Source organism: Enhydra lutris, unplaced genomic scaffold (assembly GCF_002288905.1).
Source record: "Enhydra lutris kenyoni isolate GAN:26980312 unplaced genomic scaffold, ASM228890v2 scaffoldscaffold83, whole genome shotgun sequence".
Classification (NCBI taxonomy): Eukaryota; Metazoa; Chordata; class Mammalia; order Carnivora; family Mustelidae; genus Enhydra; species Enhydra lutris.
The window spans coordinates 1,932,187-1,949,293 of NW_019154167.1; the positions used below are offsets into that span (position 1 = coordinate 1,932,187).

General features: G+C 37.5%; 2 protein-coding genes across 4 annotated transcripts in view; both read right to left on the reverse strand.

Moving 5' to 3' along the window:
• Window positions 1–6,826, reverse strand: part of LOC111161296 (TBC1 domain family member 8B) — a 55,580-nt gene extending 48,754 nt beyond the window's left edge. The window contains exon 1 of the mRNA XM_022524878.1: window positions 6,504–6,826. Coding sequence (XP_022380586.1) covers window positions 6,504–6,633 — 130 coding nt within the window. The 5' untranslated portion in view covers window positions 6,634–6,826. The remainder of the gene's footprint in view (window positions 1–6,503) is intronic.
• Window positions 6,827–11,788: 4,962 nt separating this feature from the next.
• Window positions 11,789–17,107, reverse strand: part of LOC111161299 (ring finger protein 128, E3 ubiquitin protein ligase) — a 100,571-nt gene continuing 95,252 nt past the window's right edge. Inside the window, exon 7 of one of the 3 annotated variants that reach the window (XM_022524881.1) lies at window positions 11,789–13,196. In XM_022524881.1, coding sequence (XP_022380589.1) covers window positions 13,063–13,196 — 134 coding nt within the window. In that variant the 3' untranslated portion in view covers window positions 11,789–13,062. The remainder of the gene's footprint in view (window positions 13,197–17,107) is intronic. The other 2 variants (XM_022524883.1, XM_022524882.1) reach the window with 2 other exon arrangements.

Below are 17,107 nucleotides of genomic sequence, written 5' to 3' on the forward strand. Positions count from 1 at the left end.
AGACAAGTTTTGTTCCCATTTTACAGATGAGGAAACAAAGCCTTTATAAAACAATTACAGGTCAATAAAGACATAAAAATATTAAAGAATGAGGGAAAACAAAGGTAGTAGGGTTAATGAGGCAAGTGCAGTCAATGAACTCAGCGGTGTATTGATGTATTTATGGATGTTGGCTTGTAGCTGACTTATTAAAAAAAGAATCCCATAGGGTAACCCCTGGGAGGGCAAAGTACACCATGCTCTGTTCCTTCCCTGGAACATTTTGATCCATGTGAAATCAAGTAAAAAGTTACTTTTAAAGATCTCTTTAAATGAGAAAGGTCAGCTTTGCAGGAGGTTTGGAAAAATGAAAGTTGGTCAATGTCTTAATTTTTAGTCTTTTTTTTTCCCATTAGAATGAAAGCCACTCGCTAGCAAATACATTTCCTACTTACATTATAAATTTCCAGTATCTTAGCCAAAAAAGCCCCTCTCTGTATAATCCACATCATCTTTATTATTTTAACTTAACTTTTGAGGATTGAAGATTGAAGATCCTAAGTGAAGGTAAGTAGTGTTTTCTTGTATGCTTATAGAAAGACCTCAGCAACAAGCAAGGGAGGGGAAAGGAAGAGAGAGCAGTGTTACCAGCAGGTAACTAAAAAAACTCCTGAGGCTTATAGTTATGCAGTAAATAATCCTTCCACTACTACCAAGAAAAAGTGGTGACAATGATCATCTTTCACATCTTAAGACCACCAATGACGTTCTTACTCAAAACAACATAGATGGATCTAGAGGGTATGATGGTAAGTGAAGTCAGATAAAGACAAATACTATATAAATTTCACTCAAATGTGGAATTTAAGAAAAACAAATGAATAAATTAATAGAGATGAACAAAAAACAAGACTCAAATACACAGAACTGGTGAGTGCCAGAGGGGAGGTGGGTGGGGAATGTGTGAAACAGATAAGGGGAATTAAGAGTACACTTACTGTGATGAGCACTGAATAATGTATAAAATTGTTGAATCATTCTATTGTACACCTAAAACTAATACCACACTGTATGTTAATTATTCTGGAATTAAATATTTTTTTAGGGGTGCCTGGGTGGCTCAGTGGGTTAATAAGCCTCTGCCTTCGGCTCAGGTCATGATCTCAGGGTCCTGGGATCGAGTCCCGCATCGGGCTCTCTGCTTGTCAGGGAGCCTGCTTTCTCCTCTCTCTCTCTCTCTCTCTCTCTCTGCCTGCCTCTCTGCCTACTTGTGATCTCTCTCTGTCAAATAAATAAATAAATAAAATATTTAAAAAAAAATAAATATTTTTTTAAAAAGAGATCTTTATTACTTTTTATTTTTGTAGTTTCAAGTTTTTATTTAAATTTCAGCTAGTTAAGATACAGTGCAATATTAGTTTCAGGTGTAGAATTCAGTGATTCATTACTTACATATAACATCCAGTGCTTATCACAACAAGTGCCCTCATTAATAGCCATCACCCATTTAACCCACTGCCCTGCCCACCTCCCCTCCAGCAACCCTTAGTTTGTTCTCTATAGTTAAGAGTCTGTTTCTTGGTTTGCCTCTCTCTTTTTTTCCCCTATGTTCATCTGTTTTGTTTCTTAAATTCAACATATGAGTGAAATCATACGGTATTTGTCTTACTTGGGCTGACTTTATTTTGCTTAGCATAATACTCTCTAGCTCCATCCACATCACTGCAATGGCAAAATTTCATTCTTTTTATAGCTGAGTAATATTCCATTTTACACACACACACACACACACACACACCCCACAAGTTCTTCATCTACTCATGAGTTGATGGTAGACATTTGGGCTCTTTCTATAATTTGGCTATTGTTGATAATGCTGTTATAAACATCAGCGTGCATGTGCCCCTCTGAATCAGTATTTTTGTATTTTTTGGGTAAATACCTAGTAGTGCAATTGCTGGATTGTAGGGTAGCTCTATTTTTAACTTTTTGAGGAACCTCCATACTGTTTTCCAGAGTGGCTGCACCAGTTTGCATTCCCACCAATAGCACAAAAGCGTTCCCCTTTCTCCACATCCTCGACAACATCTGTTCCTTCCTATGTTGTTAATTTTATCCATCTTTAAAGTACACATGAAAAGAAAATAATAAAGTACACTTGACCCTTGAATAACATGGGTTTGAACTGTGCAGGCCCACTTATACGTGGATTTTTACCCATACATACAGTGCAGTGATACAAATGTATTTATTCTTTCTTATGATTTAATAACACTCTCTTTTCTCTAGTTTACTTTATTGGAAGAATACAATATACTATATGCAAAATATAGGTTAATTTACTATTTATGTTATTGGTAAGGCTTCCTGTCAATGGTAGGGTATGAGTAGTTAAATTTTGGGAGAGTCAAAATTTATATGTGGATTTGTGACTGCACATGGCAGGGTGGGGGTGGGGAGGCCAGGCATATCTAACCTCCACATTGTTCAAGGGTCAACTGTAATTTTTTACTTGATTTCACGTGCATCAAAATGTTCTAGGGAGGGAGTAAAGGAAGGAAGCACACGGTGTGATTTGTCCTCCTGAGGTTTGCCCTATGGGATTTTCTCTTCAATAAGTCAAAATAATATTTATTAATTTACAGTGTGTGGGGGGGTTTTGATATTTCCTTATCTAAAATGTGGTATCATGGCCACTATTTGCGTACTCTCGTCCCAATAATAAAGCACCTGGGAAGCCAAAAGTTTTATCAGATAGCTCCTTTGTGAACATGGAATGCAGGCATAGTTTGCTAAGAAAAAGTGAGAACATTTTCAGAGATGGGCTCCTTGAGCTGGGAGTGGGAAAAAAGAGAGAAAGCCATGTATTTTTGACAGATGGTCATTAAGAAATTCTTTAGGGGCGCCTGGGTGGCTCAGTGGTTAAAGCCTCTGCCTTCGGCTTAGGTCATGATCTCAGGGTCCTGGGATCGAGTTCCGCATTGGGCTCTCTGCTCAGCAGGGAGCCTGCCTCCTCCTCCTGTCTCTCTCTGCCTGCCTCTGCCTACTTGTGATCTGTCAAATAAATTAAAAAAAAAATTCTTTAAAAGGCTACCTTATTATTATGTGTGTGTATAATTATGATGAATCATTTACATGGTGATTTGTTAAGCTTATATAAATATCACAAAACATTTTGAAATGGAAAGCTCATTTAAAATGTTACTTTGTTCTAGTTTTTACATCTGATTTAATTCCAAAGTAATGATGCCAAGATGAAAGAGGAGATAAGAAAACAGAATGTCTAAAACTTCTCAATTTTAATAAATTTTACTTTTTAGTTTTGTTCTACAACCCCCAAACAAGGTCTACTGAGGGAGATTATCAATCTAACACACAAGAACCTGCTTACACTTTTCAGATATGGAATATTCAAGAATAAAATAGTCTCAACAAATAATCTAAATTAAAGCTTCCTGATTGTCAGGTTTCCTAATTCCCATACACTAGAATGCAGCCCCATAATTCCACTCATGTAGTAGTTCCAATCTACCAAGCAGAGCAAATTGTTGATTTCTGCTTAACAAGCCAAATATGCATACATTATTTTCAATTACATAAAGCCAGGTGCTAAATTTAGATGCCACAGCAAAGTCATTACCCTTATCAGCCAGGAGGATCAAAGGATAATGTAAGATACCTGCAAAAATCCAGATGGGTGAATTACTTCTCTAGATGTAAGAAAATTACTTTATCTATAAAATAAGCTTTATGTATAACAAAAATTTCCACAAGATATCCTACCCTGTTGTGAACCAGAACAATTAAGTAAGATAAATTAGCCAAATAAGTAATCTACCAGATATCCATTAGAGATGTTTCAGATATTTAGAAAAGGACCTTGGAGTTCTAACTTACATATCGGTCTCCTGTTATAACCACCCTAGAGTTCTCTGTTGCTCCAATTCCATTATTAGAAAAAAAAGAGTCAACTAACTTCACCAAGTCACAGCTCAAGTCATTACATTGCTGGTGATTATTGCCAATTATCACATAACAATGAAATAAAATCTTAAAGAAAGTACAACTATTAACATTTCTAGATGGTTATTATCTCCATTAAACAGAATGTATAAAGGAATCATTTAAAGGGGTAGGACATAACTTTGAATTTCAGCAAACAAAACAGACAAAGGCAAGATTATGCTGGCACCCAGTCAAACTCCTGTGAGAGCTAATCCAAATGTGAATTTGCAGTAAAGCATAGCAAAGCATAGCAAAGCTCTTGGCTTCACAATTTTAAGTAAGAATACAGTAATTGAGCAGTTATGAAAATCAGCACACACTTTTCCTCTGGAACAAAAAGAACCAAACAAACCTTAAAAACACCTCTGCTCCTTTCTGACCCATTTTGCTTAATTTACATGGAATATAGTGGCAGCACTTATGTGGAAATTTCAAGCATTTTGAAAATACCACAGGTAAAACAATCAAGCAGACAGACACACTGACCACATTAGGGGTTATGGCTATTCCCAACATACACGTGTGATAGAAATCTTGGTTTATTTCTGCAGACAAATCTCTTATTCTACAGATATGCATTTGAAGAGTACATGGGAGTGGGTGGAATAGAGAAACTGGTGCAACTGGTGCATGTTTTAAGAAAACATGTCAAATGAAAAACTAAAAACAGAAAACAAGGAATGATTATTTAAAGGAAATTTGCAACAAGTGAAAAACTATTTCATACTACATTACACTGATCTGATTCTCACGAATCTGATTTACCTATTATTTTTCAGGAACACAGTTGTATGAAGTGAAATATACTTCTCTGGTAATGTGAAAAAGAGCACCATAAAAATTCTGGTCAAATAAAATGGGGAACCAAAATATTATGCTGTGACACAGGGCTATAAAGATCTATTTTAAATATACTCTGACCTGTTCTCCATGGACTGAAGAGGGTAAATTGTGTCACTTGGTATTTATCAAGATTGATTTTCAAATGTTAATCTGGAAAATATATCCATCTATTAAATGGAAAGGATCCTCTGCAAAATAACACTCGTAATTTTTTTTTTTTAAAAATCAGAAAATGACAAAACCTGAAGTTTAACAAGTCAAATTTTGTTGCCATATTCTCAAGAGGGTCTTTTTAGAAGCTGGATGAGTTGAAGAGATCTTGCAAAATTAAAAAAAAATCCTGTAGAACCCCAGAATTCTCTCCACCTCACCTTGAAAAGGTTCTAATTATAATTTGCTTGATTTACTAGTTACTGGTTATAATTATAATTTGCCTGGTTTACTGGTTACTTGCCCCTAACCCGACCCTCTCCCCCCTTATCCAGATAATGAGCAATGAATTCAAAGGCGGGGAAGTGAATCTTAATTGTCTTTGTACACTAGCATTCCATGTGGCACACAGCAGGCGTTTATGGTTGAATAAATTAAAGAATTTGTCGAATGCCATTCAACAAGACATGAGGACGTCTAAAATGCAGATTTTTGTATTCTTCCCTCTTCCCGCTACATCACGCTGCCTAAACGAAGTCTGGCCCACCACTTCAAGGCCACCATACCAAACTGCAAATTGTCACCAAAAAGAGCTCTGCGTTCCCCCATGTCCAAAAGTTTGAATGCCCCCGCCCCAGACGGAAGGTCTCAAAATAAAATTTTCTGGAGGCTTTCAACACTTGACCAAGGGACAGTTCTAGATTTGCAAATCAAATCACTGAAGGCAGGATGGATTTTAGGCGGCCAGAGTTAAACTTCCATTTGTTTCACCGGTTTGCTTACGATCGTGGCTTCGAAAGAAAGGGCAGCGCCAAACCCCCGAGAGGGAAACGAATTACGGAGGTTACTCTGAAATAAGATCCCAAGGACTGAAAACGGGGTGACAAAGTAAAAGATGCTAAATTTGGAGAGGTCAGCAATTCTGAGACCTATCCCTCGCCCCCCACCACTCTGATCCGCTCACCAACCCCCTTCTTAATCTCTCATTTGAAGCCCATCCCTCAGGATGTGACTGGGGCTCCTCCCTTTCTCCTCACTATCCTCCCCGCCCACACACACACGCACACCACACACACCCGCACTCCCCAGGACGGTGATTATTGATAGGGAATTCTGTATAAAAAGTTAAGTCCACAACTGCGAACTGGCCCTTGTCACCAGCCTCAATGCTACCTGTCGTGGACTAACACTCGTCATCAGACCCCCCCCCCCCCCCCCACCCCGTGGGAAGAGACCGGGCAGGTACTTTGCCTAAAAACCCCTTCTCCGCCTCTGATTGTTCTTCCGCCTCAGAAAGGACCCCTCCAACCCCTCCTCCTCCCACCCAAAGAGCAGTGGCTCGCCCGGTGAGGCACTGTCAGGACTCAGGGAGGGCGGCGGAAAGGTGGTGGCGGGAGGAGAATCCCAACCCCTCCGCCGGGGTATAAAATCGGGCGGCGGGTGGCGACGAGTAACAGTTTTCCCTCACCGCCTTTTAAGTACCAGCGAGCATGGCCCCGCGGTGGGTGGGGGTGGCCGCAGCTTACCTGTGAGACCCCCGCCGCCTTCCTCACCGTAGCCCCGACGCCGCTGCAGCACGAAGTAGTCATTGGATCTTTCCATCAGCCACAGCTTCAGCGCATTTTTCAGGAGCACTTCCTCAGGCTTCAACCACATCGCGAACTTTGTGCCGCCCGGCAGCAGCGACCCAGATGCCCTCCTCACCTTACCCTCCGCCCGTGTATTTCCCTCTACTTCTCCTCCCACCAAATCTTCCTCAGGCAGCAGCGGCTTGGGTTCAGGTTTTCCACTTCCCCCAACCCTCCCTTCTCTCCCACGTAGGCAGTGAGATTGCCAATTCCCTCCTACTGCTCTACCGCCCGACTGGGAAATAGTCCCGCTTCTTTGCCTCCTGGGAGTTGTAGTTTTCTACTTGCTTTTCTGTGCTCAAACAATGAGAGCTGGGGACTACATTCCCCACAATCCACAGCGATGAGAACGGGTTTGGGGGTGTTTTCAAAGAGCGTCCCGCCACCGCTTAAGTGTATTTTGCCTATTTAAAGTTTAAAGAGGTTTTTGTTCAAATAAGTGAGCCCCAGGTATGAATGTGTTGTTTCTTCTCATGCGTTTACAGTCGAGGGTGGTAAACCGTAGAAAACGAAGTTTCTGGAATTTTGGAGTCATTAACGGCCCATTCCGGGAAGCAGCAGTTGCAGCGCTGACATTTAATGAGTTCTTACTTTGCACTAAAGCGATTTCATATACATTATCTCACATAAGTCTCACAGAAGTCTTGCGAAGTGGATATTATTTCCCACTTCGTACATAAATAAGAGCACAGACGGGTGAGGTGACTTACCCAAGGTCACTCAGTGAGTAGCGTCTGATACAACTCCTTGTCTAATTCAAAATCTTAAATTAAGTTCTTTCTGCGCATACAGGAGGACCATAAAATCTCCAGAATCCGCAGGATTTTATTAACGCCATGGGCGCCTCCCTTTCCCCATTGCCACCCCTATCTGTTTATTTAACTATTGTAATCAGCCACAGAATAGGTCTTCTCTGACTCTACTCTTCAGGATCTAAACAATTTATAAACATTTTCCCCTTTTATTAAACTCTTTAAGGAAAAAAAATACCTTTCAGGGTGGCCTTCACCTTTTTGTACCTTGGCATCTGCTTAAGCACTAAGGTGAATGAGGTCAGTGATTTGTATGGCACCGCAGTGAGGAAATATTTGAGGGATGTTTTTATTTATTTAAATAAGTGAGACCACCAGAATTAAACAGTGCACTGAACTAAAAAACGGTTTTGTAAGAAGACGGAGTTGGGGGGGGCAATGTATATTAAAAAGGGGGGTTCTTGGTATGCTGTTTTGAGAATAAAGCCTCAAGGCCATTTCGTTAAAAAAAAAGAAAATGGGGTGGGGCATAACCAGATGCCAAGATGGAGCGAAAGAACTGTGCCTCGGAGGAGTGTCTCTGGCTTAAACCAGCCAAGATGTGGGCCAGCTCAAGGGAGGCAGGCGTGTGCTACAAGAGGGATTTTTTTTCTTGGGGGTGATAAAAGGATCAATTTGGGATTCTCTACTGCTAAAAGGTGGTAAACAGTCCCAAGGCAGCTTTCTGGAAAAGATGGGAAGAGGCAATCTTCCCAGAGCCCAAACTGCAATGTATCTTTGGGGTAAGCCATCCCAATTTGGATATATACTAAGGAAGATAATTTCTTATGTTCCTAGTAAGATTGGTAAATGTACCAGAGAGGTGAAAAGTGTCCCTTTTACCTTTCCTTCTCCTTTTAATTTTCTTCCTCATCAAACCACATTTCCCCCAATATACTTAATGGTTATAACTGTGACAAGGGCTGTCCGAAACAGGATGGTTCCTCTGTATAATACTGATTTAATCCTTATTAATAAACTCGCACATTTTTATATCCTTACTTTAGAAATGAACAGGAGTCTCAGAGGAGTTAAATAACTTGCTAAGATCACATAGCTAAATAAGCAACAGAGTTGGGGTTTGAATCTACATTTGTCTGACTACAAAACATGACACTATACTACCTGTGCATATGCTATGTAGATACTTCAAATACATGTCCAAAGCCGAACTTAATTCTCCAATGTTTCCCCTGCCCGAAGTTATTTATCCTTCTAGGTTCTCATAGTTCAGAACACCACTGCTTACCAAGATGATCAAGCTAAGAATCTTGGAATATTCTTGAACTTCTGAATCTCACCACAATCATTGCCTGCTCCCCCCCCCCAACCCCGACACACTCACCTACTCTCCCTGCTCTACTTCTTTTTCAAAAGTCCATCCCATCCTATCACCACGTCAGATTCGCCTCACATCACTTTCCGGGTATACTCTAACAGCATCTCACCTTATCTGTCTGCTTCTTGTTTTCTGATTTATTGAAGCCACATATTTATGGAAATAATGTTGTACAATGCAGAGATAAAACCTCATTTATCTAGCGGTCAATAGTTCAGCTGACTCAACCTTCTACATCATAGCCTGAAACACCTATGTGAAAAACCCTAAATAGGAAATAGGTACTGGAAAACCCTAAATAGCAATTCCAAACCCTGTGCCATGGAAAAGCTGAAGCTCTCAAAGACTCTACTGGATTCTTATTTGAAATGAATTTCACAATCTTAGTTGATGTTTTATAGCCTGCCTGTAGCAGGTTTAGAGACAGTAAGATTCAAAACAGGTGGAGCACTGCTGGTGCTTTAAACCATTTAAAGGTTTGCTGCTCAAAATCTGGACCCCGGACCAGCAATATCTGCATCACCCAGGAGCTTGCTAGAAACTCAGAATCTCAGACCCCATCCCAGACCTGCTGAATCAGAAAGTGCATTTTATCAAGATCTCTAGGTAATTTGTAAGCACATTAAAGTTTTAGGTTTATTGATTTAAGCAAATTAGATATTTGAAAATCAAACTCTACAACAACTTTGGGGCAATTAATCATGTTTCCATTAAGACCTACATAGGCACCTTTAAAAAAATAAGCCCTGTTAAAGAATTTTAAAGATTTTTTTTTAATTTGACAGAAATCACAAGTAGGCAGACAGGCAGGCAGAGAGAGAAGGGGAAGTGGGCTCTCTGCTTAGCAGATAGCCCAATGTGGGGCTCGATCCCAGGACCCTGGGATCATGACCTGAGCCAAAGGCAGAGGCTTAACCCACTGAGCCACCCAGGTGCCCCAGCCCTGTTAAAGAATTTTAGATGACTGAATAGCTTTTTTAAAAAGTTTGTATCAGGGGCGCCTGGGTGGCTCAGTGGGTTAAGCCTCTGCCTTCAGCTCAGGTCATGATCTCAGGGTCCTGGGATCAAGTCCCGCATCGGGCTCTCTGCTCAGCAGGGAGCCTGCCTCCCCCTCTCTCTACCTGCCTCTCTGCCTACTTGCGATCTCTGTCAAATAAATAAATAAAATCTTAAAAAAAAAAGTTTGTATCAGGACATGCCCATTACATTTTTCTAAGGCATTGTTTGAGAACTAGGGTATTGGTTGAAGGAGAAATTGCTGCTATCCATGTTAAATCCTATTTATATATACACCACTCTAACCATCAAAATCAAAGTATGTCCACAAGTGTCTCACATTCATGATATGTTTTTGAAGAAAAAAACAACTACTGGGGAGTATTTATCAATCTTTTCACCAAATTAGCTCTAATGTAGAGGACAATGAACATGTATCTATGGAGGTCAAAGAGTCCACCATAATCAATTTCTTACATAGTATGTAAATATAAATTTTTATATATTTTAATGTTTAAGAATTTTAAAAAATTCACTGCAAGCAGAAGAGGCAATGAGTAAAAACCTCAATATTTGTTACAGCCTAGGGTGATAAAATTTCTCCAGATGTTACAGAGCTTAATTAAAATACTTAATAAATGAACAAAAACTAGATGGGGGTGAGGGGAAAGGAATGTTCCTGCATCCCAACCGTGTCTTTAAATGCCTGGGAACCATTATGATTGTTTGTAAGATAATACAAATTAACTTTTGCTAAACCTATAAATGAACTCTCTGAAAACCACTCAAGTTGGAGACTCCCTCTACATGTTTCTCCTGCCACTGTTAATCAGTTTATATTTTGATAATTATGTGAGTAATAATAATCTGTTGCTCAAACTATGTTATCAAAAAAGGAAGAAAATTCACAAGTGACATGGAATTCCTCTCCTTTGTATATGCTGAAGAGAATAAAAAACATACATCTACACAAAGACTTGCACATATTCATAGCAGCATTATCCATAATGGACAAAAAGTGGGAACAATCCAAGTGTTCATTAACTGACAGATAACCAAATGTGGAATATCCATACAATGGAATATCATTCATCAATGAAAAGGAATGAGGTGCTGATGCATGCTTTAAACATGAATGACCCTTGGAAATATTCTTAATGGAAGAAACCAGTCACAAAAGAGCACACACCTACTGTATGGTTCCATTTATGTGAAATGTCCAGAATAAGCAAATCTACAGATAGAAAGCAGACTGATCGTTGCCTGAGGCTTGGAATGGAAGCAGAAATTAACTGAAAATAGGTATGAGGGAACTTTTTGCAGTGATAGAAAGTTCTAAAACTGGATTGCAGGGACAGTTGCACTACTCTATACGTTTGACAAGCACTGTGGAACTCTACATTTATAATGGGCAATTTTTTTGTATGTTAATTAGACTTCAATACAGATGTTGAAAGGTTAAAAATTATAAATTCCACCCCAAAAAGAACCCCCCACAGAACAAAAAATAAGAATATAGGTCAAGTTTATCGTGTGGCATCACATAAATACACCTGCCATATTGCCTCATAAGACATATGTGCATCCAAGACATATGTGTATCCTGGTTTGATAATCATGGCTCTGAGGTGTCCCAAGCATGTTTACTCTTCACATGTTTGACAAAAGAGATGCACTTAACTCATTAACAGCATCCCAACAACCATATTGCCAAAGAGAATGCTGAAGGAGGAGAAAACTTTAAAGTAATAAAATGGGTTTACGTCTTGGGTAGCATAAAGATGGATGGGCATCAATGTGTTTTACTAAACTTGTATTAGCAGTGGTCAAGCTCATTATTTACCTTACTGACATTGAAATAATTCATGGTAGTTCAATTATATTACAATGACATCAATTCCTCTCTATTTAATGAAATGTGTAAATAAATATCATACTAAAGTTTTAGGTTTTATTCATCAAAGATATCAATGACCATTTATATCAACCATTTTTTCCTCCCAAATCCAATCACATATGAATAGTATAGGCTAACTAAACTAAACACCAGACACAAACTTTTATTGGAATATTTTATTTACATTTTATATTTAAAGAGAATCAATACAAATCGGGAAATATTTACAGCATTTCAAATCAGTGTACAAGAATGCAATGGTTTTGTCCATTCTACACTTAGCAAACAAAAATACATGTCTGTTCAGCTTTTGCCTAAATTCTGCTGGGATTTGCACTGGAAACACAACTTTAAAACCAAGATAAGCCACACAGAATACAAATAAAGTGCATTTTTAAGTAGCTTTATTTCACTTTGGTGGATGAAAGCTTCAAACTTTATATTAAGGCACCTGGAATTCCCCCCCCCCCAAGTTCTTTTTCAAACACCAAGAAAATGTGTTCACAAAATTTATAGCTATATGGACAGAATTTTAGTTTACCTAATGTAATTTTAGCTCATTTAGGTAAAATGTAAACTCAATTTTCAAAGTTGACATTGTTTGGAAAACATTTTCTACAGACTAATTTCTGTAGACTATTCATACACAAAGACAAATTACCAATTTTTGTGTGACTTACTCATTATCATTTTCAAATAGTATGGTAATTTATATATTCTGCTTTTGAAAATCCCATAATTGAGAAATAGTTATACAGCATTTTTATAAGGAAATTTTTATCTATAATCTTATATCAAATCGGTGTCATTAATATACCAATCAATGCAGTCCAGTCCATATTCTCTGATAAACTATGCTCAACACTCACATGAAGTACATTTAGCCTAATTTTAAAAAGAAATTGTTAAAACGAATATTTTGCTTTAATCTTGTTCTATCAACTTAATGTAGCCTAAAGAGACATTTCATGAAGTACTAGCCTAAGTTTGCATTGCTTTTTACATTACAATTCCAGATCAATATAAGCACCTGGAGAAAAACCCTGACACATATAGCCCAAGCTAAAATAGTAGCATTTTTAATTAAGATACTATCATAAAATAAAGTGATTACAGCTACTCCACATTTTAAAAGCAACGTGTTTTATAAGAAAATTGTTATAAATGAAAAACATGACTACTTGAGAGTTTTAAATGTTTAAAAATGTTGCTATCACTATTGAGAGGAAACTTGCCTATGAAAAACATTATGAGTTTGTGGAAAATGTTAATAGATTAAATATTTTAAGTAATTTAACTATAGCATAATATTAGTCATCTCAGCACTTTCAGTATCATTCTTATTTAAGTTTATCCAGTTCATTAATAGTAAACTAGGCCCTGATTGGCAGTTCTGTTATTACTAAGGTTTCAAGTTTTCTATTGACACAGATTTTAGGATTTAATTTCCCGAACAGCAGTCTCTTGATCAGGAGTTTCATCTTCTTCAAAGGTTGGGTTGTCAACATGAGGAACAACATCCACTGCCACGGAACTTGCCTCATGGTTTACCAGCTGGAGATTCTCATCTTTAAAAAGAAATGGCAATTTTAGGATGATTTCACCCCTCTCTGAAGACAAAATTCAACACTCACATCTAAGAAGCCTTTCTTGTCTATCATATTCTGATCATTATGCTCATTCCCTATTCCTTTAATAATTATATGATTAGGCTATGTCTTACATAAGGCATATATGACCTTATTAAACTGATTTATTATTACTCTTTCTTTTATTCAGATGTGTGCTTACTTCCACTTAGATTATAGCCTCCTTAAAAACAAAAGTTATGTCTTCTGCTTTTCCATCCTTAAACCTGGCTTTGCATTTCAATCACCTGGGTGCTTTAAAAAATTACCTATGGTTTTTCATATGCATAGATTGGTACACCAACTTTAAAAAAAACAAACAAACAGGAAGGTAGAGGGAGTTCCTCAAATGGAGTACAAACGGTAACAGATGAACATAATTACATAACAGAAGAAATATAGAACCATCCTGGAAACAGTGGGGAAGAAAAGAACTTAACCCTAAGTAACTTTGGAAAACAATATTTTGACTATACCCTATAAGGCTAAAGACAAAAAGACACTTGTTAGTGAAATTGTGAGTTACAAGTAAGGAAAGGGGAAGGCTAGAATAAACTCTGTGGTGTTTGAGTACAATCAGATGTATCAGTATCAAGCTCACTGTTTTTCAAATAGATAGATAAATGTACATAGATGTGTGTGTATATTTGTCTGAGTACGTACACATATTTCCTAGCTTTGTTCACTGAAAGGGCTAATAGCAATGACATTCCCATAGCAATGATCATACCTAGTGCCCAGGATCCTGGTTTTTAAGTACTGTTCTCTAAAGAGCTACTGACTGCCCTGGATGATTCTAGGGTTAGAGCAAGGAGAATATAAGATTAACCTCTTGTAGCCTAGGGGTCAGCAAACTACAGCTTGCAAGTCAAATCAATAGTTAAGAGTGGTTTTCACATTTTTAAAGGGTTTTAAGTCAAACATCCCCCCCTCCCAATGCAGCAGAGACTTAAGGCCTTCAACGCCTAAAATATTTACTATCAGAACCTTTACAGAAAATTTTGCCAATCCCTGGCTTAGAACATCTTGTGGTACCAGAAAGTGCTCAAAAAAAAATAATGAAGCATGTTGAAAGAACATAGAAACTACCTTGAGGGAGTTCCCAATGACCAAATCTACAACAATCTAAACAATGAATAAATCATGAGAATAACATTACAGAATAAAAGAAATATTTATGAGTCCACACTATTTTATAAAAATAATTGAATAAATAGAGAAAGGATAGCTTTTCCTTAAAATAGAAGCTTAATTAACATAGAAAGAAGGATGGAAATAGAAAATTACCATTTGGCGCACATTTCAGTAATAATTACAAGGAAAAGACATTGATTGCTAAAATTAGTGGCTAAAAGCATGAGAAACAGAACATATGCATTGCCTCCAAGTATCTCTCTATAAGATAATACTTACAAAGGGAAAATAGTAACTTTAAAAGGAGAAGCTTGGCAGACACTATCTTAACCAATTAAGCAAAATTAAAAACCACCAGTAATAAGACATGAACATCATGTGCCTCATTATGTGACAGGAGGCAAAGAAGGACACAATACCATTTCTGTGGTAGTCTTGTCAGAAATACACAATAGATAGTAAATTTAATCATTGGGAAACAGCAGACAAGTTCAAAGTGAGGGACATTCTACAAAATAACTGACCAGTAATTTTCAAAGTGTCAGTGTCATGAAAGACTAAGGAACAATCAGATTGGAGATGAAAGAGATATGACCATTAAATGCAATGTGGACTTCTCAACAAATTGGGTGGAGAAGAAATATATCTAAATATAATAAAGGCCATTTATGACAAGCTCACAGCTAACATCATGCCCAACAGTGAAAGGCTGAAAGCTTTTCCTCTGAAACCAGAAACAAGATAAGGGTACTCACTCTTACCACTTCTATTCAACATAGTACTAGAGATTATAGCCAGAGCAATTAGTCAAGAAAAAGAATTAAAAGATATCAAAATGGAAAGGAAGAAGTAAAATTATTTCTACATGACATGACCTTATATGAAGAAAATGATTAAGATTCCACCAGTAGGACTGTTGGAACTAATACATGAATTCAGGAAAACTGCAGGATACACAATCAACATACAAACACTAGTCACATTCCTATATACTAACAATGAAATATTTGAAAGAGAAATAAGGAAAAAGATTCCATTTATAATGGCATCAAAACAATAAAATACTTATGAATAAATTTAACCAAGGAGGTAAAAGATATGTACTGAAAACTGTAAGACACAGATGAAAGATATTGAAGAAAATACAAATAAATGTAAAGATATTCTACATTCTTGAATTATAAGAATACTGTTTAAAAAAAAAAAAAGTTCATATGCCCCAAAGCCATTTATAGATTCAACGCATTCCCTATCAAAATTCCAATGGCAATTTTCACAGAAATAACAATCCTAAAATTTATATGGAACCACAAAGACTCTGAATATCCAAAGCAATCTTGAGAAAGAACAAAATTGGAGGCATCATACTTCCTGATTTCAAATTATATTACAAAGCTATCGTAACCAATATACTATTGGAACCAGTATATTGGTAGAGAAACAGATACATAGATCAATGGATCAGAATTGAGGCCCAGAAATAAACCCATATACATGCAGTCACCCAATATTTGACAAGGGAGCCAAGAACACTCAATGGGGACAAGAGTATTTTCAATAAGTGGTGTTGGGTAAACTGGATATTCACATATGGTAGAATGAAAATGGACCCCTATCTTACACCAGTCACAAAAATGAACTCTAAATGGATTAAGGACTTAAATGTAATACCTGAACTATAAAATTCCTATAAGAAAACATAGGGGGAAAGCTCTTTGACATTGGTCTAGGCAACGATTTTTTGTATAGGACGCCAAAAACACAAATCAGCAAATAGGACAACATCAAACTGAAACGTTTTGCACAGTAGAAGAAATAGTCAACAGAAAGAAGAGGCAACCTACAGAATGGGAGACAATATTTGCTTATCAAATACAGGATTAATATCCAAAATACAGAAGAAACCCCTACAACTCAGCAGCAAAAAACCAAATAATCTAATTAAAAATAGGCAGAAGAACTGAATAAATATTTTCAGAGAATATATACAAATGGCCAAAAGGTACATGAAAAGATGATTAACATGACTAATCATCAGGGAAATGCAAATCAAAAACACAATGGGCTGGGGCGCCTGGGTGGCTCAGTGGGTTAAAGCCTCTGCCTTTGGCTCAGGTCATGATCCCAGAGTCCTGGGATGAAACCCAGCATCAGGCTCTCTGCTCAGCCTCCCTCTCTCTCTCTCTCTGCCTGCCTCTGCCTACTTGTGATCTCTGTCAAATATAATAATATATATAATATATATAATATGATATAATAAATAATCCTTTAAAAAAAAAAGAGTTGCAGGATTTAAAAAAAAAAGACCCACAAAAACCCCACATTGGGCTAATCACCTCACACTTGTTAGAACAGCTACCATCAAAAAGACAAGAGGTAAGTGTTGGTATGGATGTGGACAAAGGAATCCCCAGTGCATTGTTGGGAATGTAAACGGGCCTAGCTACTATGAAAGACAGTATGGAGGTTTCACAAAAAAATTGAAAGTACAAGTACCATATGATCCAGCAATTCCAGTTTGGGGTATATATGCAAAGGAAATGAAATCACTATCTTGAAGAGATTTCTGCACTTCCATGTTCACTGCAGCATTATTCACAATAGCCAAGATATGGAAATATCCTAAATATCTGCTGACAGATGAGTAGATAAAGAAAACATGATACACACACACACACACACACACACACACACACACACACACACACACACACACA